Source organism: Triticum dicoccoides, chromosome 1A, assembly GCF_002162155.2.
Source record: "Triticum dicoccoides isolate Atlit2015 ecotype Zavitan chromosome 1A, WEW_v2.0, whole genome shotgun sequence".
NCBI classification, from domain to species: Eukaryota; Viridiplantae; Streptophyta; class Magnoliopsida; order Poales; family Poaceae; genus Triticum; species Triticum dicoccoides.
The window spans coordinates 561398956-561426799 of NC_041380.1; the positions used below are offsets into that span (position 1 = coordinate 561398956).

Genomic DNA, 27844 nt, shown 5'->3' on the forward strand with positions numbered 1-27844 from the left:
ATGGGCCACCAACGACGGATTCAAATACGACAGATCTCGGGCAGAGGGGTCCAAGCTAAGTGTCTTGACACGATGGTGACATTTTTTCAATGCACATTTAACATTTTTTTAATGCTTTATTAATATTTTTAAATGCAATATAAACATTTTTCGAACACATGGTCAACATTTTTTCCATAAACATTTAACATTTTTCCAAAATGCTTGATTATCATTTTTCAAATACTTGTTCAACATTTTTTTAAATGCTTGATTTACATTTTTTATATACATAAAAAATTCATCATTTTTAAAACATGGTCAACATTTTTTTTATACACATTTAACATTTTTTAAATGCTTGATCAACATTTTTTAGGTACTTGTATATTTTTTTAAAATCTTTATTAATATTTTTATATACATGATAAAAATTCATCATTTTTTAATACATGGTCAACATTTTCTATACACATTTAACATTTTTTAAAATGCTTGATCAGCATTTTTCATATACTCCTTAAAAATTCAAATGGTTGATTAACATTTTAAAATACATTGTAAAAAATTTGTTGGTATACGTGATAAACATTTTCTCTATGCACATTTAACATGTTTTAAATGCTTGGTCAACATTTTTAAATGTTTTTATAGATTTTTTTTGTAATATAGGAGTATATATTTAGAATATGTTAAAGTACAAACAAAAGTAAAAATAAAGAAAAAACGAAAACAGAAAACATAAAGAAAGCAGAAAAAAGAGGCTGTGGCGGCCTGGACACCAAAATAAAGAAAAAATAAAGAAAAAAGAGGCTCCCCTGGATACCAAAATGGCCCAGCCCAGGAGCGTACGATGGAAAACACGATACAGGGGCGCAGCGAGCGTCACATAGGAGGTCCCGAGCTCTTCTAAAAAAAGGAGGTTCCGAGCTCATCGTCCTCGTCTCCGCCCTTTCGCGCAGGTGTGCTCAGCCCGAGCCCCAGATTGGAGCCACGCCACCGGCGGCTGGCCGGCAACCCCCTCCGTAAGGTTCTTCTACATCCATCCGGGATCTCCCTTCTTCGCGCCACCGCGGAGTGGCCGGGCAGGGAGCAGCCTGTCCTGGCGCCCGAGACGGGAGGGGAATTGCCGGCGACCGGAGAGGAGAATGGAGGCGCTCATCGGAGACGGGCCTCTCCGGTAAGTGCGCGCGCGACTGTACGCTACCGTTCCAGATTTTTAGTCCCATTGCCACTTTAGCTGCGATTCCACCGTTTTATAGGGCTATCACCAAGTAGTAGAAGTACTATAGAAGACAAGTAGAGAGTATAGAGTAGAGGTAGTGTGTATGCGGTAGAGCTACAGTATAATGATGTTCGTCCATAAGGAAGAATGTATTATTGATAATATTGTTCTTTTTCTACTCCGATTATACTTTTTATTTGCTTTTAGAAGTCTGTCAGACAGTTATGCAAAACAGAAAAACATCATTGCAGTAAAGCATTACTCGGAGACCATTATCAGATAACTCAAGTGAAACAGTTATGCAAATAAACAACTAAGATTCGTCACCTTTTTCAGAAAATATCTTACAATTGGATTCTCTAGGCTGTGATCAAGTCCCACAGCTTAAAGCCGTAAAATCACTTCGAATGAAGATGCGTATATGACTTAAGTCTTAGATAGCCTACTGAAATCAGATGGAAGAGCAAACTTAGGTAGCGTAAAGTCGCTCTCCCTGGTGCGGCACCATGTTGCTCAGCTCATGGATGGTTGATTTCGCATTATGAAGAGCCTCAGCTCTCTGCGTGTAACTACCCTGCTCCACTACCAACTGCTGCTGCTACTAAAGATGATTTCAGACATAAGTGGTGATACGACAATGTTCTCCTCCAAGTAACTACAGATGCAACACCTACATAGTCTAGCGGCTCAGTGCGTATGTTAGTGTTGTGCAGTTTAGCTATCAATCTGATACTCGCTCCTCATATATACAAGAATGAAAAATCCTGTCAATCAGTAGTTTATAGTCAAGTGCAGAGAGGTCTAGAACGATCTAAGACAAGTGATGTATTTCCTGATTCTGTTGCAGGTCACCATTCTTCAGTATGCTCCTCAAGATGGCGATGGTGGATGTCAGGGGCGACGATGTTAGCTCATGGCTGCAAGCAAGAGCATCTCTGTCTGGGATCAAGTATGGCAGCCCAGGCAGCAGTGGTCGTCACTTTCATGCCCGTCAGAGCTCGTGCGGTGTGCGGAAGGCGATGGCGCCGCTGACGCCGACGACACGCACAGTGAGGTCGTTGCCACTTGCCAAGTTCGCCGGGCAGGAGTGCTCTGTTTTCTTCGAGCTGCTTGCAGACACTCAGTATGATCGTCTTCCTGCTTCTCTTCCCAGTTGAATAATCTGAACCTATGTAGTTGATTGTTCGTTTTTGTTCGCCTTACAAGCATTTGACTTAAAATTATATTTACATGTACAATAAAATTTTGTGCAATTAATTGATCCTACATGCAAATGCATACATAATTACTTTGTTTGCTAAGTAGCTGTGCTTACTTTTGATCACATGGAAAACGAAACCATTAATAGTATCATATGACATGCACTCCAATGCTAATATGTGCATGACCAACATGCTGCAGTGGATGGGGTGTGTCCCACGTTTGGGAGTAATGCATGCTTTATTACTAGTTCTCTTGCATGCAGTAATCTATTTATGATAGTAAATGTTTCATTAACGATGCCAATTTATAAAGCTATAAAACTAGAGATTTTTTACGGTGCATCATACTACCCAAAATAGTGGGTAGTATTTAGTTTTTTTTTTTGAGAAAGACAGTACTTCATAGATTAAGGAACATCAGAATACAGTTCGTCCCGGATGCAATCCGGAGCCACACCACGGTAAAAGCAGTTTACAGCTAGCTCACAGCTCCGTGCTAGTTTATGTGCCGCTACATTCAGTCCACGCTTGACATGTGAGAAAGTACAGTGGGTAAAACTAACAGCCAGAGACTTGATGTCGGAGACAACGGCGCCCACACTCGAACGATCTTGGACAGGAGACCTGATCTTGTTCACCATAGAGAGGCAATCTGACACTAGACTGATATGCATGAAGCCTTCAGCTTGGCAGATGTTCAAAGCGTGCCGAATGGCAAGAGCCTCAGCAAGCTCTGGTTCAGTAATACCAGGAAACACTTTGTTGCAAGCAACAAGACAGTCCCCACTGTGATTTCGAACGACGACACCAATACCCATCCGTCGAGTCGAGGGGAACAAGGCGGCATCAACATTGACAGCAACCGTGCCTGCAAGTGGTGGAGTCCACCGGAGAGTTGAAGAAGAGGACTCACGCCTAGCAACAGGCCCGGGTTTTATGCAGTGTTGTCTCACCATTTCCACATAAGCTCGAATTTTAGCAGCAACTCTCCTAGGCTGCAAAAAAATACCATTGTTACGAGCGTCATTCCTCGCTTCCCAGATGTGCCAAAGGGTAATAGCCATAACTGTAGCATGAAGCTGGGATTCACGGGTGAGGAAATCAAACAGCCATTGACGGGCATTCCGAAGGTCTTTTCTACACAGCCGGAGTCCAAAGCTTTCTTTAACACAGCTCCAGATTGAACAAGCAAAAGGGCACATCAGAAAGAGGTGCTCCACACGCTCAGTTCGGTTGCAGAAAATACAACCGTCATCGGCTGGGATGTGGCGATGCACTAGCTGGTGCCCAGTAGGTAGACAATCATGCGCGACGCGCCACAGAACAATCTTCATTTTGTTTGGGCAAATGACAGCCCAAAGGGCCTTCCAGTTTTTCTCTTGCAACTGTAGGTTGGAAGCCAGCCCCTGGTCCTTTCCACTTTTAGAGGAGAAGAAGATCTCACTTCGAGCCAGATTGTACCCAGATTTGACCGTGAAGATGCCGAGTTTATGATGTGGCCAAGATAAAAAATCCTCTCCACCATGTTGGCTGATCGGGACTTGCAGGATTTGGTCAGCAACAGCGTCCGAAAAGAAACTCCGCACGGTCTCCTCATCCCACGCCATCAAGGAGTCCGTCATAAGGAACTGAACTGTAGTAGTAGCAGTTAAAGGGAGTTTGCTGCTGAAAGTTCCAGAGGGGAAGCCCGGAATCCAGTTGTCTACCATGATCTTGATCCTGGCTCCATTGCCGACACTCCATCGAACCCCTTTCCGAATTAGCTCTCTCCCAAACAGAAGGCTCCGCCATGTGAAAGAGGAAGACCTTGGCTTGGTGGCTTCCCAGAACTCACCACCAGGGAAATAACGCCCCTTCAACACCCTTGAGCACAGAGATCCAGGTTCGGTGAGAAGACGCCAACACTGACGAGCTAACATCGCCTGGTTGAACAACACCAAGTCACGGAAGCCCATACCACCGAGGAACTTCGGAGTTGAGATCCAATCCCACGAACGCCAATGCATCTTCTTATGGCCGTCTTCGACACCCCACCAATGGTTGGCGATGTTGGTCTTCATTTGCTCACAAATGGAGACAGGGAGTTGGAAACAACTCATAACATAGGTTGGAATAGCTTGAGCAACGGATTTCAGCAAAATTTCCTTTCCAGCACGCGACATCGGTCTATCATTGCATCCATTGATCCTCTTCCAGACCCGGTCAGGCAAGAAACTGAAAGAGTTGGTGGCTGCCCGACCAATCTCAGTGGGCATACCGAGGTATGAGTCATGCAGAATTTCATTGTCAACCCCAAGTTACCCCTTCACAGTTCCCTTGACACCATCAGGGCAATGCTTCCCAAAGAAAATTGAAGACTTCTGCAAATTGATCTTTTGCCCAGAAGCATCACAATATTGCTGGAGAGCAGATTTGAGAGCTTCCACACTTCTATTATCACTGCGTGCAAAGAAGATGCTGTCATCTGCAAAAAGCAAGTGGGAAATAGGGGGGCCTTGCATACCATTTCGGATCCCTTCTAGCTCGCCAAGGCTCTCCCTCTTTTGCAGTAAACTAGACAAACCTTCAGTACACAGTAAGAACAGATATTGACTGATGGGGTCTCCTTGACGGATCCCCCGGGACGGCACCACCGCAGATGTAAGCTCTCCGTTGATCTTCACCGCGTATCTTGCCGAGGTAACGCAGCGCATCACAGTTTGTATCCAAACAGGAGCAAAACCCAACTTTTGCAGACACCCATGGAGGTATGACCACTCAATGCGATCGTACGCCTTCATCATATCCACTTTGAGAGCAAAGAAGGGCCTCTTGGCATGTTGCTTTCGAACCGTATGCAAACATTCATACGCCACTAGAACACTGTCCGGGATCAAGCGGCCTGGCACAAATGCACTCTGAAACTCCGAGACAATATCAGTCAAAAAAACCTTCAGCCTATTGGCAAGAACTTTAGATGCAAGTTTGTACAACACGTTGCACAAGCTAATAGGACGGAACTTGGAGAGGTGCTGGGCGTTTTATACCTTAGGGATTAAGACAATGATAGAGTCGCATAGTCCTTCAGGTATAGCCTCACCACTCAAGAAAGAGCGAATAGTATCGCAAATATCATGCTGGAGCAGATCCCAGTGAGTTTGATAGAACATAGCCGGTAGACCATCCGGTCCAGGGGCCTTTGTAGGCCCCATCTGAAAGAGAGCCACTCTGATCTCCTCATTACTATAAGGTTTGCACAGCTCAGCGTTCATGTTGTCATCAACCTTCCTTGGGATAGCATCCAAAACACTCTCCATAGAGAAGCAGTCCTCGGCGGAGAAGAGATTCTTATAAAACTCATGTACCATCTCTTTCATCCCAGCCTGTGAGACACATTTTGACCCGTCCTCCCGCACAAGGGCCTTGATACGATTGGTGCGTCGTCGAGCAGAGGCCCGAGCATGAAAGAATTCCGTATTACGATCTCCCGCCCGGAGCCAGTCGATCCGAGACCGTTGGCGAGCCATGATTTCCTCACGCTCAAACAATTCACATAGCTGACATTCCAGCTCGCGCTCTTCCTTCAGCACAGCCGCATTCACTGGTGACATGCGCAGAGTCTTGAGTCTCCTTTCGGCCCTCTGGATAGCACGACGAACACAGCCAAAGGACACCTTGCTCCATTCCTTCAGAGCACCGGACACATATTTCAAACCAGACCATGTCTCCCGCAGTGAGTGAGCTCCAGTACCTTGAGCCCTCCAAGCGTTCTCCACCACCTCAGTGTAGTCTTCAGCCCGACGCCACATAGCCTCATAGCGGAACCCATGCTGCACAGGAGGCCGGTCCGCCAACACACGTTGGGAGTCGAGGGAGATGGCCACCGCATAGTGGTCAGAGGTCGTAGTAATAATGTTCTCCACTTGATAAAACTCAAACCGTGCAGTAAAATCTCCATTAGCCACGGCGCGATCAAGTCTGACACGCACATTACATTGCGCGTCTTGCCGATTTGTCCAGGTGAATTTCGGTCCAGAAAAACCAAGGTCCACCAGCCCGCAGTCATCAAGACAATTTCGAAAAAGCTCCATCTGAGCATCAGATCGATCACGAGCACCAAAGTGCTCATCATGGCAAAGAGCCTCATTGAAGTCACCGCAGCAAATCCATGGGCCCTTCCACTGCCGGGACAGCCTCCGCATCAAACTCCAAAATTCATGACGGAGCTCACGCTTAGGTTCCCCATAAACAAAGGTCAGCCGCCAAGGAGCCAGGTCGTCCGATGAGACAATCACATCAATACAGTGTGAGTTGAAACCCTTCAGCGAGACTGAATATGGCAAAGACCAAAAAAGAGCCAAGCCTCCACTGAGGCCCTCAGAACTAACAGCAAAGGAACTAGAGTGGCCTAACGACCACATAAAATTCATTGCTTTACGATCCACCATCTTGGTCTCCGACAAGAAGAGGATCGAGGGTCGGTAAGTCTTCACTAACCAGCGAAGCTCGCCTACTGTCGCGTCCGACCCCAAGCCGCGGCAGTTCCAGCACATAAGGCTCATTGCGTCTGGCGGGGCTGCTCCGCAGCCGCCGCCTGATCCGCCGATCGAGAGGGTGTGGGTCTCAGTTTCTTGTTGGTGTCACTGGATTGGTTCTCCCAGGTTTCCAGAGTCCCATCAATTGCTTTGGCTGAGATCACCAAAGCAAGGGCATTATCCACACTAGGCAGCTGCTCATCTGCCCCAGAAGTGGACGGCTGGTCCTTCACCTTCTTTCTTTTCTGCCCAGTCATTCCTTTCTTGGATTTCGGACCTGGAAACAACTCCTTTCCCGGGCCATCAGAACGACCCCTGCCTCGGCCACGATTGGAGCGTCCCCGACCCTGGGTGGACATCCGACCACCTTTGATGGGGGAGGAGACCTCCCCCTCCTCATCCCCCCTAGTGGTCGTACCAAAGTCCTTGGCTTTACTACCAGCCGCAGAAGAACGAGAGCCCCCTGAAGGGACCCTGTGACTAGGAGGCTGGGAATCAAAACCAGCCGACGAGGAGGCATTGCCTGACCTAGCTCCGTTTGATTTCCGTAGCTGGTCATCGATAGCACACAGTTTCTTTGCTGCATAAGGCAGCTCACCATTAGCATCACGCTCCGCGGGGGTAGGACACAAGATTGAGGAGTGCCCGAGCAACCCACACGAGAAACAGTAGAAAGGAAGTCGCTCATACATCACGGCATAAGTTTCAGTTGTCTTGAGCTTAGCTGAAGTTACTGTCACATAGCGCACCAAAGGTTCCTGCACGACCACTTCGGCTCTGACCCGCATAAAAGCACCCCAGCAGCGCCCACCTGAGTCTGCCTCGACCCGGAGGATAGTTCCGATTGGCTTGGCAAACTCCATGCCCAACTTTGAGTTCATCAGTCTTGGTGGGAGTGCCATAATCCTGGCCCAAATGGCCAGCCGGTCAAAATTAACCTGCATCGGCTGCACGTCCGCATTATAATTCTTGAGCAGGACGGCGTGCTTGCCGACCACCCATGGTGAGTTTTCCATCACACGCACACGGTCCTCTCTTGTATCGAATTCTGCAACGAACAGATTGTCCCCTGCGGGGTGGAACAGCAGCCCTTTCGGATTGCCCCAAGCCGGCCTCATCGCCGACGCAATCGTCTGAATGTGAAGAACACCAAGAGAAAGTACCTTCCCCACCAGCGCACAATCGGAGTCAACCAGATCGGCGTCGTCTTCATCGTCCAGCAACACAGGTTGTGCCTCGACTGCTGTCAGCCGCAAGCGCTCCAGCAGATCTTCTACAGGTGCACTGGAGCCGGAACCACCCGTCTCCCGCACCGGTTCAGAGAGCGCCGCAACCTTCCCCAAGCTGGAAAGCAGCGGCCCCGACGGGGCACCGCCGCTGCACGGGGTCAATCTGGCGGCCGCCTCACCACTCTTCCCCTTCTCCTCTGTAGCCCCCGCCATGAGCACGCCGGCAGATCCCAGTCAGCAATGGCCAAGGGTGGGCAGCAATGCAAGGATTGCCCCGAAATCACCCCGAACCACGACCAGCTAGAAATCTAACCGCCGCACCGAACAGCTAAAGAAATAACAGATGGAGATGGGGGAGCAAAGAAGGAGATCGCAGACCATGTGCAATCCCAGGCGGAGATCACCTCCAGGGGGCGCTAATCGCCGGCGCACAGCGACCCGAGGAGAGCCATCAGATCCATCCGCCGCCCAAGCACGAGCGCCGGCGGGGATCGAAGATTCGGCCCCAAAATCGCCTCACAGTACTGTAGCGAGGGGATAGCTCATATCCTCGTGGGGGAGCACTCGGGTAGTATTTAGTTGATCCAACGGTTAGTATGGAGGATATATTGGTAATTCTCTGTCAGGATAGATTTTTTCCTTAATTTTAATCATAATGATTAATCTAATTAACTAAATTAATCTCATCGCATCTAACGCCGCCTGCGTATGTTCTCGAGATCGGATCAGTGTATGTTCTCGACGCGGCCTTGCGATTTGCTTGCATCTCCGGCCGGCGGAATCAGTACGTACATATATGTGTATCAATCAACCTGCTTGTCCTCACTTCGTGTACATGCGTTCTTTGGCAGAAAGAATTTGCCTCGATGAGTAGGGCCTGCGCCAACGCTCAGTTCTTCCCCGGCAACATCGTAAGCTACAGCCAGACGCCGAGCCCATGGAGTTCGCCGCTGACATGCATGCAGACCCTTCTTGGTCGGCCAGGCATGGACGACGGCAACGAGGGCGATCTGTTTTGTATCGAGTTGGGCCTCATCCAGCCAATGAACGTAGACGGCACGGCAGGTCGAGCTTGAGATCGACGCCATGCTATTGTGCGGCCTCCACAGAAGGAGTCCAGCGTGTCCGGCCGGCGACATGCGTGACGTTGACTTCGACTTCAGCTCACCTCAGTCCACATCGTACTAGAACGCGGTAAGCAGTAAGCAGCGGTGCTAATGCCGAGTGTCGATGTTCAGTTCCTCCCAAGGAGCCTCGCCGTGGCCGACGACGTGATGTCGCACGTCAAGGTTGATGATTGTTGGCCATAGAACTGCTACTCGTTGAGGATTGATGAATAGAGTGAACTACCTAAAATGCCCTTAATTGATCAATATACTGCTGAAAATCTGTTGTAGTATTGGCTGATCTGGACCCTCCAATCACAAAAATGAACGGCTCCAATAGACTTGATGCATCGTAAAAGGTCTCTAAAACTAACTTAACTTGTGGTCTTTAAGGGTCATATGTTCTTGTTTAGATATAATGTGACATGCTGCGCCAATGTCTCCTCCTCAGGGAGATGCAGGTAAAGAGGAAGCATCATCCAATCTCTCGCTCCCCCTAGTTAGCTTCTGAAACACCCTCCCATGGGTTTCAGTTGCTTCCAGCTCCATTCAGGGAGCTGTGATGACGTGCCAATTGATTTCCATGTGCAGCAAAATGGCCACTGTGAGCTCCATTCTGTTGATCGCTCATTTGAACCTGCCACTGGATCGATAGTTCCGTTTGCAACCTTCTATCATGAGTCCTATCCACAAGGCATAACCAAGAAAGACGTCGCTGACGGTGCTTCATCGATCATTCATAATCCTGGACCTCACTTGCCTCTCTTGTCGCCAAAACCTGAGATTTCACATCTCATAGGAGGTGGAATGGGATCATACAAGACGTATGATATGAGCGGCAGGTTTATTCCAAGAAGGAAGGCCTCGAGTAAGGCTGTCAAGAAGGCTAATGTTGTCAAAGGGCAATGGACACCGGAAGAAGACAGGTAAATTGGAACAGTTTATGCATGCTTTGTTAAATATTGCCTCCACCAAAAGTTAAAAAATCGTCGCATTACTGTAAGTTATGCTATTAGTTGCTTTCTGCATGTTATCAATCAGTTTGTTCTTGCGAATTTTAACAGGAAGTTAGTAAAGTTAGTGGAGCAGTTTGGACTGAGGAAGTGGTCTCAGATGGCGCAAATGCTGCCTGCAAGAGTAGGAAAGCAATGCAGAGAAAGATGGCACAACCATTTGAGACCTAACATCAAGGTTTGTTCCTCTAAATTCTGTTTGTAGGACCAAATGGTTCCGTAAATAGTTAAATAGAGATAACAATCAACTTTGGAAGAAGCAAAAGGGGTAAAAGTAAGTTATACTAGTCCTGTATCTGCTGTACGCCTGTATCTGTTGATTGGTACGAAGAGGCTCTTTGAGGTCCCTGTCTGAAGTTCCATCTCTTCAGAGTCATTAGTTGCTGCCAATTTGAGCTGCTCCAGTGGTGCCAAAACCTGCTCCCACCAGTTTGGATTCACTCTTCTCTGGACAATACTGTACCATTGCAAGCAATGCCCTTAAAACATGATTGTTAAAACCAGCTTGTGAAGAATTGTTTTGTACACGTAGTACATGGCCAAGGCAGCACCAACTTATGGAAAAGATCCTCATAATTTCTTGTTTAGGTTGTTCATGATTTAAATTGGGTAGATATTTCTTAGCTTAGGCCTTTGCCCATAAGCAAATTAGACAGAAGATATATGATTTGTTATTTTGTTTGGACAGTCAGGTGTCTATGAGAAATTAACTGAGTGAGTACTCTCTGCCCCTATTAACTTAAAAAGTCCACACAAAGTTTAATGGTAAATAACCATAATGGGGAAATTTCATGGCAGAACACAAAAATTGGGCATCAATATTGTCCAAATTCTGAAATAAGTTTTTGTGAAGTCCTTTGTTTTCCTGAAAACACATCATATTGTCTGTGTAGTATTCATGCTTCCACTGAACTTTTTGTGCATGCAACCAAAAATGCAGAAAGATACTTGGAGTGAGGAGGAAGACATGGTTCTGATACAAACACACAAGGAGGTCGGCAACAAATGGGCGGAGATAGCTAAGCGCCTCCCTGGAAGAACAGAAACCATAAAAAATCATTGGAATGCAACAAAGAGAAAGCAATCTGCGCGGAGGCGGGCCCGCAGTAGAGTCAAGAATCCCAAATCAGGGACCCTTCTACAAAACTACATCAAAAGCCTTGGGATTGCCTGTAGCAAGGGCATTGCTCCTCAAGATCCGAAGGAATCTCCATTGTCAGCATCTTCACCAGCACCCCCAACACAAAATCGGGCGCATGTGAATGATAATTGGCCAGAATCCAACCCATCCAACATAATGGTCACCCAAGGAATATTCAGCACAGATGACAGACAGATTCACTCATGTGAAGAAATTCTAGTTCCCACATCTGATGACTTTTCTGTCGACATGTTTGATGGTTTATTTAACGCAGAGGAGGTGCAATACCAGGCTTACAACATAGATGATGATGTTGACATGGACTATATCATCAACCATACTGATTATGCTATTAAGATTGACAATCATATTGATTATGCTATTAAGATTGACCATGAGATAGATATGAATATGACATGGGATGACGATGCGCTCGTAAACATTGAATCTGGATGATCGCCATTGGTGATGCCGACAGGCCCACCAGAAATCAAAACCGTGTATATGAAGGAGGAGGAGATGGATCTAGTTGAGTTGGTCACACATCCACAAACTTGCAGCTAGTGGACAAGAAAATAACCAGTGATATTATTACATATGTGTGCTATTTATACGGAATATGACGAACTTCTGGATGTACTATGGGACATCCTATTTATAGATGATATGACGACCTTCTGAATGCTTTCTACAGGCAATAGAATGACCTATGAATGTATTATGAGAATCCATATTGAGAACAGACGGTGGTAAATAAGACCATGTGTATGTACATGGGCTAAAAATAAAGTGTTTGATTACATATTGAGTCAGTGTTCTAAACTTGTTTCTCATTTTATTATGGTACATTTGTCTATGTAATCTTGATTTTCTATTTCAATTTCGTGCTTGTAAGCAAAACAATTTCTAAACATCAAAAGACAAGAGAACCTAAGCAGAATATTACCGTAAAATTGAGTTAAAAGGAAAACATTACCACTCAATATATAATGTCAAGCAAGCAGAGGATATGCCCAAAAGAACATGCCTATGTTTTCAGACATCTCGACATATTCAGACGACAGGCCACATGTACACACAGGCTTTCTGCTATTTCATACTCCCTTCGTTTCAAAATAGATGATCCAACTTTGTACTAACTTTGGAACGGAGGGAGTAGAAGCGAGCTCACGGTACAGGGAGCTAGCAGCTGCTACCAGTTATCACTCAAAAAAAGAGTTGCTACCATTTTATTTTTGAGGAAACACCGGGGAGCGAGCAGCCCCACCTGAATATATATTTTTCAAAGCTGCAAAATACAGCGAGCCCACGGTGCAGGGAGACCATAAAGAGATTGGAGGACCTGATTACAGGAGAATCACGGGGAAAGAGCCATCAAATACGGGGCCCAGGCTAGCAAGGCAAGGCGTGTCTATCTTCAGGTTTGAGCTTGTACGCCCACAACTTCAGATTGTCAGCCGCTGCACGCACGGCCCGGCTGATGGCTGGACGCTTTTCAGCGAAACACGACGCCGTGGCGGTGGTTCCAGACACACCAGAGAAGCAGGAGCCTGACTCTGTTCCAGTGCTTGTCCGGGGCCGGCGCTGGGGGCTTGAAGTTCGAGATTGGGCGGCAGTCTTCGCTACCAGTTACAGTACTAAAAAGTACTCTCTTCAGTGTTAAAAATGCTTTCATAGTACAACTTCAATTTATCTTCGCAAGTTTGAGCGGCAGGATGCATGTCAGATTGTTTTTTAGAAAAGGAGAATGTACCCTGGCTCTGCATCTTAACGATGCATGCAGCCATATTATTAATTATTCAAAAAGATCATATAAGATGATACATCAATAAGTCTGAAGCCACCATCTTGAAAACACAGTTGTATTCCTATCCCTTTGATAAAGACGTGCCGAATGTCTGTGCCTAATATCAAACAGAGATCGCACTAAAGCTTAACATCTAAAGCCGGGTGTCCTCTCCAAGCCACTACCTCGATTGGATCCCACACCGGTCAGGCACACTCCCAGTGAGCACCGCACGCTGCAAGGGCTGTCACCTCCATCATCCCTCGGTCCATCCTCAGAGAAAAACTGTTGCACCGACCTTGCCAGGCCTCTCTGCCATCAATGCTACCATGACGCCAGACAATTTCCTCCTCTTGCGCGAGTCCATCTCCAAACGCGCCCTTCACCGAACCTCCGCGGCGCCATGCCACGAGGATCCACTGTTGGCCTCGCGGTAGAAGTAACACCGCTCCTTCTCTTGTCCCCTCCAGCCAGCGCGTGCTCCAAAACGATGCCCCCAGTAGGGACAACGACATCGAAGGTGCCATCATCGTCCGATCCGGTAGACCCAAATCTAGGGTTTCCTTCGGAGCTCACACCGTCGCCGCTGCTGGATCCACGCGGCGCCCACCACCCATAGCATCTCTCGCTTGACCATCTGAGCCTCCCAAGACGGTGCCTCCATGGAGGTTACGACGCGCGGGGCGTTGCCGCCGCCCAATCCAGATTGAATTTCTGACTTTCGTCCAGAGGGATTCTGATGTGGATAGGAGGGACCTCGGCTTCACCTTCAGGGATGGTAACGGCGTCGACGGACGCCGCCGATGCCGGGCCAGACCAGCCGGCCAAAGTTTCCTCCGGTCCCCAACCTATACCACCAAACCTCTGACAGTTCCAGATCCGACAGCGAGACGAACGGAGACCAGCAGAGATACAAGTGCCATGGGGCTGAACCAACTAGGAAGGAGGATCGAGAAGGACAGCCGCCGCGATCCGGCGAGGACAGCGGCGTAGACCACCACCCTGCGCCGGCCGACAACATCCAAGCGCCAGATCCAGATGGATCCGGCCTGAACATGGCGGCGCCCGCGACCAGCCGATCTGAACCACGCAACCACCACCTCACTGTGGAGTTGCACCCAAGTCGCAGCTATCGCGCCGCGTCGCCGGCGCCGCAACGCGCTGCCGCCAAGATGCTCGCCTGCCGCGCCGCTAGACCCCGCGCTAGCCCGACACCTCTTCACGATCTGGTCGTTCCACGCCGCCCAAGACGCTCCAAGGGGGAGAGATGCCCCGCCGCCGCCCAGCCGGCCAAGCTTTGCCGAGCTACGCTGCGGACGGCGACGAGGAGAGGTGGAGGCGGAGGAGGACAGAGAGGACGACAACTAGGGTTCCCCCTGGGTCGCCCGCGTGGGCGACACGAGGGGGACGAGACGGGCAAATCATTCATGTATTATACGTCCGCATGTCAAATTGTTGAGGAAGGGTTTCACTGAAAGTCCTTATTTGGAGCAAAGAACACACTTACAAAAAAAATTGCCGTACTCAAAAGATCGAGTCACCAGGAGAACAAACAGCCCCAATATGTTCATCCATGTAAAACAATAGGCTTTGGGGGGGACCGGCACAACCCTCTAGGGGTGGCCTATCACATATATATATATAATGAGGTGGTATACAACGTTACAATATACACATGCAAATACAGTCTAACACCCTCCCTCAATCTTAGCCACTTTCTAATGAATCTAGAAGGGTAAGATTGCGCCTGCAAGTCTCAAACTGTGGCAAAGGCAATGGCTTGGTGAAGATGTCAGCAAGTTGATCCTTGGAAGAAATAAACTTGATCTGTAGTTGCTTCTGAGAGACACGTTCACGCACAAAGTGATAGTCAACTTCAATGTGTTTCGTTCGGGCATGGAATACCGGATTTGCAGAAAGGTATGTAGCACCGATGTTATCACACCAAAGAACAGGAGGCTGTGATTGGGGTATACTTAACTCCTGAAGCAAGGACTGTACCCAGATGATCTCTGATGTGGCATTGGCCACAGCCTTATACTCAGCCTCAGTACTGCTACGCGAGACAGTAGCCTGTTTCCGAGCACTCCAGGCAATCATGTTAGAGCCAAAGAAGACAGCATAACCCCCCGTGGATCGCCTGTCATCCGGATTGCCAGCCCAGTCTGCATCAGAATATGCTGAAAGACAACCAGAGTCAGACGGCCGAATATGCAAACCATGAGCCACCGTGAAACGAATATAGCGCAAAATCCGCTTAACAGCAGACCAATGAGTGTCACGGGGTGACTGCAGATACTGGCAGACTCGGTTAACAGCATAGGAAATGTCTGGTCGCGTGATCGTCAAGTACTGGAGCCCACCAACAATACTCCTGTACTCTGTCGCATCAGAAGAAGAAAGAAGCACACCATCAACAGCATTGAGCTTATCAGTGGTAGACATGGGTGTAGTCGTCGGTTTGCACTTAAGCATCCCAGCTCGCTGCAACAAATCAAGAGAGTACTTCTTCTGCGTCATAACAAGGCCAGCAACACGAGAAGTAACCTCCACACCAAGAAAGTAATGAAGCTTCCCAAGGTCCTTGACCGCAAAATCAGCACCAAGTGAGCGAACAAGCGCAGTAGCAGCCGACTGAGAGGAGCTGACCAAAATGATATCATCTACATAGACCAACAAGTACATAGTAACCTCAGGCCTTTGAAGAAGAAACAATGAGGAGTCAGCAGTTGATGATGCAAAACCATGAGCACGAAGAGCCATTGCAAGACGAGCATGCCAAGCACGAGGAGCCTGCTTCAGACCATAAATTGCCTTAGACAGACGACAGAGATGATCAGGGCGATCCGGATCAGAGAAACCCGGAGGCTGGCGCATGTAAACCTCCTCCGCCAAGACACCATGAAGAAAAGCATTTTGAACATCAAGCTGACGAAGAAACCAACCTTGAGTAACAGCCAGAGAGAGAAGAAGTCTGATGGTAGTAGGCTTGACCACTGGACTGAAGGTGTCTTCATAGTCAAGTCCAAAACGCTGTCGAAAACCACGAGCAACCAGACGAGCCTTATAGCGCTCAATGGACCCATCAGAATGCCTCTTCACTTTGAAAACCCATTTGGAATCAATGACATTTACCCGTGATTGTGGAGGAACAAGAGTCCATGTCTGATTGCGAAGAAGCGCTTGATACTCCTGCTCCATGGCCTCTCTCCAATGAGGAATGCACATAGCAGCTTGATACGTGCGTGGCTCAGAGGATGGATCTGCGAGAGCAGCAGACATGCATGCCGCTAACCAAGCAACTGTGCCATCGTGACGTTGCTTAGGCTGAAAAATGCCACTCCGACTGCGCGTATGTGGACGTAGAGCAGCAGCAGGAGTCGGCGGAGGCGAAGGTGACGGAGACGTGACGGTCGCCGGAGATGCAGGAATCACCTCAGGCGAGCTCGGGACAGACGACTCCGGGCTGCATGGCGAAGACTGGCCCGACGACAGGGGCTCAGAGGCCATGGGCGAACCGAGAGTGGGCGAGGCCAGCTCCGGTGACACCGGCCCAGACGGCCTTGGCGAGGCGAGAGCAGGCGAGGCCGGCCCTGGCGAGAAGGGCCCAGACACCCTGGGCGAGGCAGGGGCGGGCGAGGCCAGGCCTGGTGATGACTGCCCCGACACCCTGGGCGAGACGGGGACCGAGGAGGCCGGCCCAGTCGGCGGGGTTGCAGGGCGCGACGATGGCGAAGGCAGCCCAGAAGCCAGAGGCGACCGGGCCAGGACGTCGATCGGCCGTGCATGAGCACGGAAACCGAGGCCATGCAGGGGCGCCATGTGCTCCTCATGCACAACAGAAGGTGCCGAGGATGAAGGTGATGGCGACGAAGAGGAAGAGGGCACTTCCAGAATCTCCAAACGAGCCCCACGACCAGTGCCTGCACCATGGTTAGGCAACAATAGAGGAGAATATGCAACATCATCAAATTGGTCAGAAGCAACAGAGGATGAATGCATGACAGGTGGCTCGGTAGTGGACACAGGGAGTTTGGCAAAGGGAAAAACATGCTCATCAAACACAACATCCCGAGAGATGTAGACACGATTAGTGGGCACATGAAGACATTTGTATCCTTTATGAAGAGAGCTATAACCAAGAAAAACACACTTCTTGGAACGAAACTCGAGCTTACGCTTGTTATATGGACGGAGATGGGGCCAGCAAGCACACCCAAACACCTTGAGAAAGGTGTAGTCCGGTTGTTCATTAATGAGAACTTCAATGGGAGTCTTCATATTCAAAACACGAGTGGGATTACGATTGATGAGAAAACATGCAGTGGTGAAAGCATCACTCCAAAAACGAAACGGAACAGATGCATGGGCCAAAAGAGTCAGACCAGCTTCAACAATGTAACGATGCCTACGTTCTACTGAACCATTCTGCTGATGTGTATGTGGACATGCTAAACGGTGAGTGATCCCAAGCGACTGAAAGAAGGAGTTGAGGTTGCGATACTCGCCACCCCAGTCCGACTGAACATGAACAATTTTGTGCTTGAGAAGGCGTTCAACATGTTTTTGGAACTGAACAAAAATGTCAAACACATCAGATTTACGTTTGATAAGATAAAGCCAGGTAAAGCGGTTGTAAGCATCAACAAAACTGATATAGTAATTATGACCACTAACAGAAGTCTGAGCAGGACCCCATACATCTGAAAACACAAGTTCTAAAGGATGTTTCACCTCACGACTGGACTCCGAAAAAGGAAGTTGATGACTCTTCCCCTGCTGACAAGCATCACACACTGCTACATCTTTATTACTAGACACACTAGGAAGCTCATGACGACGCAAAACATGCCGAACAATAGGTGTGGCCGGGTGACCAAGACGAGCATGCCACTGTGACGGAGATACCCGAACTCCACTGAAGACGCGAGCGACGCTAGGATGCTCCAGACGATAGAGACCTTGGCAGAGACGCCCACTAAGAAGAATGTCCCTCGTGCCCCGATCCTTAATAAAAAGATCAAAAGGATGAAATTCACAAATCACATTATTATCACGAGTGAGTTTAGGAACTGAAAGAAGATTACGTGTCACAGATGGAACTCGAAGAACATTGCGAAGTTGAAGACTCCTATTGGCATGTCTAGTGAGAAGTGATGCTTGACCAATATGAGAGATGTGCATACCTGCTCCATTGGCGGTGTGGATCTTGTCGGAGCCATGGTAGGGTTCACGAGTGTGAAGCTTCCCCATCTCACTGGTCAGGTGCTCTGTCGCCCCAGAGTCCATGTACCAGTGGGGATCAATGGAGTAGGACTGAGTGTGTCCCTGTGGCTTCTGCGGCGGCGGACGATCAGCCATGGCGACCTGACGAGCAAAGTTGCGTGTATCCTTCCTGTCATTGCCGAGACCAAGAAAACCCCGCTGGAAGCGCTTGTGACACTTCGAGGCCCAGTGCCCATCGCGACCACAAAGCTGGCACACACGTGGACCGCCAGCCCCTGGTAGCGTCGCAGTAGGAGGAGGGGCCGAGGCGGGTGGTGGTGACTGCCCCGAAGGAGCCCTGGATGAAGCAGAGGAGCGACCACCCTTGGTGGCGGCGTTTGCCGAGAGGGCGCCGTTGCCCCTGGATCGGCGCGTCTCGACTCGTTGCTCAGTAAGCAGGAGGCGTGAAAAGACCTCGTGTGCTGGCATGGGCGTGGAGTTGCCCCTCTCATTGATGATCTCGACTAGGGCGTCATACTCCTCATCAAGACCATTGACAATAAACGAGTTGAACTCGGAGTCGGTGAGGGGCTGTCCAATGGAGGCCAGCGTGTCGGCGAGACTCTTGACTTTGTTGTAGAACTCAGTAACGGTGGAGTCAAGCTTCTGACACTCCCCAAGTTGGCGACGGAGCCCAGATACACGAGCCTGCGACTGTGCCGCAAACGAGCGCTTAAGAATAGTCCATGCCTCGTGGGACGTCTTGGCGAAGACAACAAGCCCAGCAACGGCCGGAGAGAGCGACCCCTGGATGGAGGAGAGGTTCGCCTGATCCTGCCCTGTCCAGACACGGTGAGCCGGATTATAGACCGGACCGTGCACACTGTCAACCAGCGCAGGAGGGCAAGGGAGAGAGCCGTTGACATAGCCAAGCAGATAGTGACTCCCAAGAAGCGGAAGAACCTGCGCGCGCCAGAAGATGTAATTGTCCGACGACAACTTGATGGTGATGAGATGGCCGAAGTGAAACGGCGGCGGCGGCTGCGATCCCATCGAGGAGACTGGCTGAGGTGAGACCACCGTGGAGACAGTCAGAGGGGCAGCCGGCGCGGTGACAGAGGGCGCGATGGCCGCGGTTGACGCCGCGAAGCCTGCCAGCGCGACGTCCTCCGCCACCAGCGGCGCAGTGGCCGAGGGCGCGACAGCCGCGGTTGACGGGGCGGCGGCGGTGTGGGCCACAAGCGCCTGCCCGGGCGAAGTAGCAGCCGGCGGGAGCGCGAAGAGGGAGCCGACGCTCCGTGTCCCGATCGGCGCCTGAAGGGAGGCGGCATCCAGCGGCCTCGAGAGAAGTGCCGCGAGGGAGGCCGGCAGAAAACCGGTGGCGGTGGAGTCGGACGCAGCGGCGGACGTCATTGCAGTCGGGCGACGGCGACGGCGGGCGCGGCGGCGGTGGCGGCGGCGGCGGCTTAGGGTTTTTAGGCGGAAGCGGACGTAACCTAGCGTGATACCATGTAAAACAATAGGCTTTGGGGGGAACCGGCACAACCCTCTAGGGGTGGCCTATCACATATATATATAATGAGGTGGTATATAATGTTACAATATACACATGCAAATACAGTCTAACAATCCATATGTAAAAGCTTGAATCTCTAGCTCGGCGTACGTGGAGGGTAGCCGCTTGTCAGATGATCCGTTCCCTCTGTTTTTGACCCATAGGTCGACTGTAAGCCGGTTTTCTTCGATTCTTCCTCTCTCTCTCCCCCAACCCACCGACTATAAGCAATTCCCATGGAGGCAAGCACACTCCCTTCTCGTGCCGGCCTATGGAGGCAGCCAAGAATTCCACGACGGTATCAATGGTGGCAACACTACAATGCCACTTGCAGATGTGTCAAACACCGCCCGTGCACACTCCATCCCAAGATGGTACGCCTGAACCGTAGGTTTGGAGACATTCCATTCCCAGGCCAGAGGGTTATTCTGTTCAGGGAGTAAATGCGCGCCCTCTCCTCCATTGCTCGATGTCACGTCCCTCTTCGCCTTGGCGTCCTGTGATTCAAGAGGAGGCCGGACACGCGGTGGTTTCCTTGGAAGGGAACTCCTAGTGTATAGCTAGTCTCCAAAAGTGACTCTAGCGTTTCCCAGGGCAGCTCTAGCTCTTTGCTAGTTTTCGGAGGCAACTCTATAGCGTGGAGCTACTTTCCAATGGAAACTCTTGTGCTAGTTTCCAATGGCCACTCAGCTATAATTTCTTATCATGATCAAAAGGTGGTGTACACCTCCACAGTACGATTGCATGCTAATTAGGTTCAAAGAAGTGTTCAACCAAAATATTTCAAATATGACAAGTGTTCAAATATATTGTTAGGTCCAAAGAAGGGTTTAAGGAAATGTTGCAAGTTTTCTCTTTTGTTTACCACCATTCGGCAAGAGATCAACGGAGGGAGATCCTCACTCCACTTCAATTGCTTCACCTCATGGCGTCAGCACGAACAAAGCCACAACGAATGTGTCAGTGACCACATATGCAAAGCCGAGCCTAGAGAAATAGGGAACGGCATAGTGCCTTTTAGCCCATATCTCTATCTCTACTACTATAATGTGTCAGTTTAAAATTTGGATTTACCACGTCTGTCTTGGCTTTCCTGCCAAAACAGCACTCGAGTGATTGCAGCCGTTGATTTGCCAAGATGGACTAACAGCGACCGTTCATCCATCATCAAAGCTAAGAATCCAACGGCTAGCGTGCACTGGATTCGCCAGTCCTGTCACACACATCTGCCCCCGCAACACGTTGCGTGCCTGGGAGCTACGCGACATTTCTAGAGCCCTGTCCGTTTGAGGACTTGTCACTTGTGGGCCGAGTGAATTTTTTGCCTGGCCCAGCCGGAGTGGATGTATCACTGCAACCAAGATTACATAGCAATATACCTCTAAAAAAGATTACGTACCAATATACCCAACCAAACCCCAAGCAACGTAGAAGAAAACTAAATCTGAAGCTTCACATTCTATTGCACACCATCTTTGCATTTTATATGATGAACGTTTCTTTAGTCCACTAAAGCATTTATTTTTAACTGGAGTTTACAAGTAAAACCAACTAATAGGAAAGTGCAATAACAAAAAACGTCAATAGTTGAGAGGTTAATTTGTCTAAACTGCACCATCAATGAACATTTCCATTCTTAAAGAAAACTGTACCATTCCATCAATGAATATCTTAGTTCTGAAACACATGTTGAGACATCAAAAAGAAAATAACTTGTGTCTATATCAAACTCATTTAGCTTGACCTAGAACATGTTTTCCAGAAAAATCAATAGAGTAGATTCTGTTATCACAATTTCAGATTTCTTATGTACATATAATTTTATTGGTATTGGACATTTGGCAATTGGAATAGTCTGGAACTATTCAAGCTGTTTTTATTTGCATTTTCCAAAATTTATACAACAGTCATATTAATACCAAAATTTCACAAGAATATGCCAATTGTAAAGTTTATGAAAAAAACTTATGCCTGATTTGAAAATAACATTACTTCAGAATAAATTATTTGCTTGACCGTCTTATCTTTATATCTTACTATATAAGCATATTCAATTTCTGATAACAGTCGTATTACTCCCTCCCTTCTGGTTTAAAAGGTCCAATTCAAAAAACTCTCAAACCAAGGTAGATGGTGGGTGATGTAATAAACTTCATATTTTGTGAAAGTACTCAATTAGCATACTCATTTTCCTCAAGAATGGAGTTCATCGACACGTTAATTTGAATTAATTGCAATGCATGCATGTGTGACCACTAAATGGCCAGAGACTTCTACATACATTTGTGAGTTTTCTTTTAATTCTTGCATGCAACGATTTAACGTGACTCGAAATCTAAAAAGGTGACCGAGAACAATAAAGCAAGACTTACAAAGCAAAAAAGGAAAAAAGTGAGATAGACTTTTGAAACCGAATGAATGGAATATGTTTTTATATGCCTCTCAACGTGCAGAGCACGGGCTACTTACTAGTCTAACATAATACCCTGGAATAACCCCCTCAACTCTGTTCATGCCCCTTTAGGCAAATCTATAATCCTATTGAAGCACGGCCGTCATAGAGAAGCTAGGTAGGGGTAGAGAGACTCACTAATCTCAGTATCTCTATCATTGTTGTTTACGAATGCAAACATATCTATGTGGTAAATTATCTTAGTGGCTAAAATTGCATGAATGGCAAAAAAGTAAAATGAACATGAGGTATTTATATGAAACCCTATATATCTAATAGATTGATCCCCACTATTTCTACCTATCTTAACATGTGTGTTTTCACATCATCGGAATTGTTGTAGTTGTTAAATTTACTAGTTTGATCTACTAGCATCCGCAGATCTACACATGAGAATCTTTGTGATGCAACATGCCTTTGCATGCTAAAAGGGTTTTAAATCACATTTGCATTTATTTGTGATATACACAACCTTTCATATTAAGATATTCCGCTAACATCCGTGTGATCTATGCATGAGAATCATCTACCATGCAACATGCATTAGTGCATTCTAAATGGGTTTATTTTATTTAACTGTGACATGCACAACTTTTCATATTAAGATTTGCTTATGTAGAAATTTTTCACATAGTGAAAAGTGCAAGGACAGATATTCTATAGAATATTTAAAAACTATATATCCAATTATGTGCAATGGCCGAGACATCCCTTGCTTGGCCGACAATTAGGAGAAAAATAGATCCCTACAAATATATAAATACAGACTAGTTAGGCATATTTTATAATCTTGTCTAGCTTGTTCAGTTATATTTTTCTTTCTAACATAGTTTTGATCTCAGGTTTAGATCAAAACTAACTTCACATTTTTTGCAGGGTTTTATTAAACTTCACATATTTTATTGTAACTTTTAGATCAAAACAAGGCCCAAAACTAAGTTAAGAAAATGCTAGGAGTGCTCATGTGATTCATCTAGATCTATATAGCCACACGAACACACGAGCGTGAGTACACCTTCAAGTTTCTTCTCCCATGTTTAAATGCATCCTTTTTTGCGTGTTTAAATGCATCCTTGTGATAGTAAAATTAAAAAATAGCTATTTTAAAAAAAATTCTGAACTGTTTACGTATGTCTAAATTTCTGTGAAGAATAACAGGTAGATGCTCCAAAAAGATTTTCTGAAAAGCATTTTTAATGGCAATTTTTAAAAGTGTTTATTTTGTTAGTTTTGCCCATACCTCCACAAACGTCATTTCTTTACTAAAATTTGTACGCTGACAAAAACTAAGCAACATTTTTTGTAAAAAAAAAGAATCTGATTTTGTATTTTATTTCTATTTCCCCCTAGTTTAATATTGAGCATTTGAGGTCGAAATTGGAAGAACCATTTCGCTAAAAAATAGACGCACTGTTCGTGCTGCCATATCCGCATGGCCACCGACCTAGGTTGTCCTTGGGTTCGGCCACGTACCCTGATCCGTGGCAGAGCGCTCGGGTGCCTTAGCCATGGCGGCTTGGCACGTGGACTCGATCTCACGTGAGCCGCCCTCGTGTCCTCTCGCCGCTCAGTGCCTTCGCCCCCGATGAGACCCCGCCGCTCCGCGCAGTTCTCTATATCCTCTCTGCTCCGCACGTGTCGCCCTGTCATGCTCCGTACGCCGCGTCGACCTCGACCGACCCCCGACAAGCCGCCGCTCAGCGGCACCATTTTAAGCGGACCTCGCCACGGTCGTCTGCCGATCATCAGGAAAGAACTGACAAAGCCACTCACTCACCAGACAGCAGTCACCACGTCCAGCTCCACACACCAGCGTCCGAGCTAGCACGCACTCGATCGCGTCTGTCTCGCTGAGCCACTGACAATGGCGTCGCAGCAGCAGAGCAGGAAGGAGGCCGCCTCGAAGCGGGAGGAAGGCGGCCAGGGCGGCGTCAGCCTGGAGGAGATCGGCAAGTTCCGCGCGGAGGCGCAGCAGAACTCGGCGGACGCCATCCGCGCCGCCCAGGAGCGGTACAACCAGAACCTGCAGCACGGCGGCGGCAGCGCCGCTAGGGGGGCGGTGACCGTCACCCAGGCGCCCGGCGCCACGGTCGTCTCCTACCAGGAGCACAAGGCCCTTCCCGAGGGCGCCCAGCAGGGCCGCGCCCCTGCCGCGGCGCAGGGTCACGGCACCAACGCGCCGGCAGGGGGCACGATGGCTTCGTCTCGGGGCACCGAGAAGCAGCACGCCACGAAGCAGGAGGAGGGCCGTGGCCATGGCACGGCCCACAAGGAGCACAAGGGCTCGGCGGCGGTCAGCCGTGCCGCCGAGGGCGGCCACGACAAGCAGGGCAGAGAGAGCGCCGCGCGCGGCACCAACGCGCCGGCAGGCGCTACGGTGGCGTCATCTCGGGGCGCTGAGAAGCAGCACCACACGAAGCAGGAGGAGGGCCGTGGGCATGGCGCGGGCCACAAGGAGCAGAAGGGCTCGGCGGCGGTCACCCACGCCACCGAGGACAGGGGCAAAGAGGGCGACTCCGCGCGCAGCGCCAAGGACGCGGCCATGCAAGCGCGCGGAATCACGGGAGACCAAACTGTGGCCAAGGGCGCCGGAACCAAGGACGCCGGTGCGCATGGCGCGCAGGTCCGTGGGCATGACACGGGCCACAAGGATCAGAAGGGCTCAGACACGGCCGCGCGCAAGCTCGGCTCCACTGGAGACTACGCTGCGGCCAAGGGAGCCCAGGCCAAGGACGCCGGCGCGCATGGCGCGCAGGTCACCGCGGAAGGCACGGAGGAGGCCACGGCTACCGCCGCCGAGTACGCCAAACAGGCTGCAGCAAAGGCGAAGGAGGTCACGCTCACCACGGGCGAGATGACGGCGGAGTACGCGAAGCAGGCCGCCGTGAAGGCCAAGGACGTCACGGTGAGCACCGGCGGGACGGCAGCGGAGTACGCCAAGACGGCCGCCGAGAAGGCGAGGGAGGCGGCGCTGGCGGCTGGCAAGACGACGGCCGAGTACACGCAGCAGGCGGCGGTGAAGGGCAAGGACGTCACGGTCTCCACCGGCGGGACGGCCGCGGAGTACGCCAAGACAGCCGCCGAGAAGGCCAAGGACACCGCGCTGGCGGCCGGCAAGACGACGGCAGATTACACTCAGCAGGCGGCGGTGAAAACCAAGGACGTGACGCTGTCGACCGCCGCGCAAGCGGCGCAGAAGGCCAAGGAGGTGACCGCGGTCACGGCGCAGAAGGTGGCGGAGTACACGAAGGAGATGGCAGAGCAAGGGAAGAACGCTGCCGCCCAGGCCGAGGAGAAGGCGAAGGAGGCCGCAGCCCGCGCCGCCGACAAGGCGGAGGAGCCGAGCTTCGACACGAGCACGCAGACCAAGCGCTCGGCCGCAGGGGCAGCGGACAAGACCCGCGACATGACCGAACAAACCATGAACAAGGCCAAGGACACGACCGGAGCCATGGCGCAGAAGGCCACTGACACGGCTGCGTACGTCAAGGACTCGGTGATGGGCGCAGCAGGAGGCACGGCGGACAAGACCCGCGACACCACTGAACAAACAATGGGCAGGGCCAAGGAGGCTACCGGAGACGCAGGGAATAGGACCGGGAGCATGGCCGCCCAGGTGAAGGACGCGACCGGAGCCATGGCGCAGAAGGCCGGCCACACGGCCGCGTACATCAAGGACTCGGTGATGGGCGCGGCCGGAGGCGCCGTGGACAAGACCCGGGACGCCACGTCGCAGGTCGCGCAGAAGACAGGGGAGGCGACGAACAGAGTGGTGGAGACCGGCAAAAGCGCCACCGGCGGCGGCATGACCAGGACGGCCAAGGCGAAGGTACGTGCACCGTCGTGTCCCTCCACGAGTATCTGATTCTACGGTAAGTGTGATGTATCCATAGTTGATGGCTCAGCTATGACGTGTGCATGCAGGGTGAAGGCACAGAAGACACCAAGATCGTGGAAGACGTGCTGGAGGTGGTGGGCGCGGGCATGGAGGCGGTGGGCGCGACGGTGTACGGGATAGCGCAGCACACCAAGGGGATCGTCGCCGGCGAAGAAGAGCTCATCCCGGTCGAAGGGGAGGCCGGGAAGGTCGCCGGAGCCGGCGAGGGCAGGAAGAAATCCGAGTGAGCAGACCCACGCGTACGTCGCACCAAAAATGTTAAGAGAATGTTGGTTGTGCAGTCACTTTGATCAGACACGTTTAAAGCGGTGTTGTATATAGTTGTAGTAATAATAAGTAGTGCACTATATGGAGTGCTCAGGTGAGCTGAATAATGGTCGTTTATAGTTAAGAGGGACTATATGTCCAGATGTTGAATCTGCTGCTACTAGTACGTTTGGAAGCGCTCAGCTAGTAGAATGCTCAAATCTTATGGAACTAGGTAAATGTTCGTGTAAATCTGAAGTGATACTTGTCCACTTCAATATTAGAATCATCAAGCTCTATAGGGGGAAACATATCACCTTGGGCTTAAGAGCATCTCTAGCTCTAAAACAGTAACAGTTCCGAGCAGTTTTACGCCTCCTTTGGTTCTAACTAGGAAATATGCCCGTTGCAAAAAAAAGTATCACACAGTTCTAACTAGGAAATATGCCGCTGCCTCTTTAGTTCTAACTAGGAAATATGCCCGTGCGTTGCAAAAAAAAAAATATCACACACCTTCCCACGGGTCTACAGCTGCCTCTATTTCAAAGTGACATCTTTTTTTAAAGTAGTAGCTAATCTAAAGTAATTTATTCAGATACTAACTCATTAGTTCCTCCTAAAAAATTAGGATATTAGTTCTATTTCTATCTTCTTCTGCCTAACTTCTACCCATTCGCTAGTATCGTGATACTAAAATAATGACAAAACTATCAAGCTACTGGATGAGTTGAATTATCAGAAAATCTAGGAAGAACTATTCCAATGAAGCTATTCTCGTTGTTTATTCTCAACTCAGATACCAAAACAGCAAAAACTCTACAGAAGAATGTAAGACTATGTCTTCTTTTGATTACAGATATCCTACTAAATAGCAGATTAAATTATCGTGACCGTCTTCTTCTCTCCTCGGTCGCCTCGCGGCGCCCCTGCTCGACCGACCTCGGCCCGCTGTTGCGCCCCGCTTCACCGTCCATGCATCCGAGCAAGTTTTCTTCCTTCATGTGATTTCTTCACATCGATAGCAATCTGCGTATGTACGTCCGTTCTCTTGTAGGAATCATCTTGCAGCCAGCTTCTGATATGTGCAAGTTTTGCACGTATATTAACTGGTGTGGTTTGATAGAAGAAGTCGAGGTGGGACTATTTGAAGATTAGGAAACCCTCTGTCAAAGCATGAATAAATCCTAGCTGCACGTATATTAACTGGTGTGGTTTGATAGAAGAAGTCGAGATGGGACTATTCAAGATTAGGAAACCCTCTTTCAAAGCACGAACAAATCCTAGCTCTGCTGG

The 27844-nt window shown here is 49.3% G+C and overlaps 2 protein-coding genes across 3 annotated transcripts; both read left to right on the top strand.

Annotated features, from left to right (window-relative positions):
* The first annotated feature begins 934 nt into the window (after positions 1-934).
* On the top strand, positions 935-12148 carry LOC119330951 (transcription factor MYB3R-4-like). 2 transcript variants are annotated; one of them, XM_037604130.1, is made up of 5 exons: positions 935-1159; positions 2052-2327; positions 9001-10181; positions 10320-10446; positions 11209-12148. In XM_037604130.1, the coding sequence occupies exons 3-5, from the start codon at positions 9778-9780 to the stop codon at positions 11863-11865; spliced, it is 1188 nt and encodes a 395-aa protein (XP_037460027.1). In that variant the 5' UTR covers positions 935-1159; positions 2052-2327; positions 9001-9777; the 3' UTR covers positions 11866-12148. The 2 variants fall into 2 exon arrangements, with proteins under 2 accessions (XP_037460027.1, XP_037460102.1); XM_037604205.1 differs by lacking the exons at positions 935-1159; positions 2052-2327 and having other exon boundaries at positions 8762-10181.
* A 12027-nt stretch (positions 12149-24175) lies between these two features.
* On the top strand, positions 24176-26776 carry LOC119331090 (embryonic protein DC-8-like). The gene is made up of 2 exons (XM_037604296.1): positions 24176-26236; positions 26332-26776. The coding sequence occupies exons 1-2, from the start codon at positions 24272-24274 to the stop codon at positions 26530-26532; spliced, it is 2166 nt and encodes a 721-aa protein (XP_037460193.1). The 5' UTR covers positions 24176-24271; the 3' UTR covers positions 26533-26776.
* The last annotated feature ends 1068 nt before the right edge of the window (positions 26777-27844 follow it).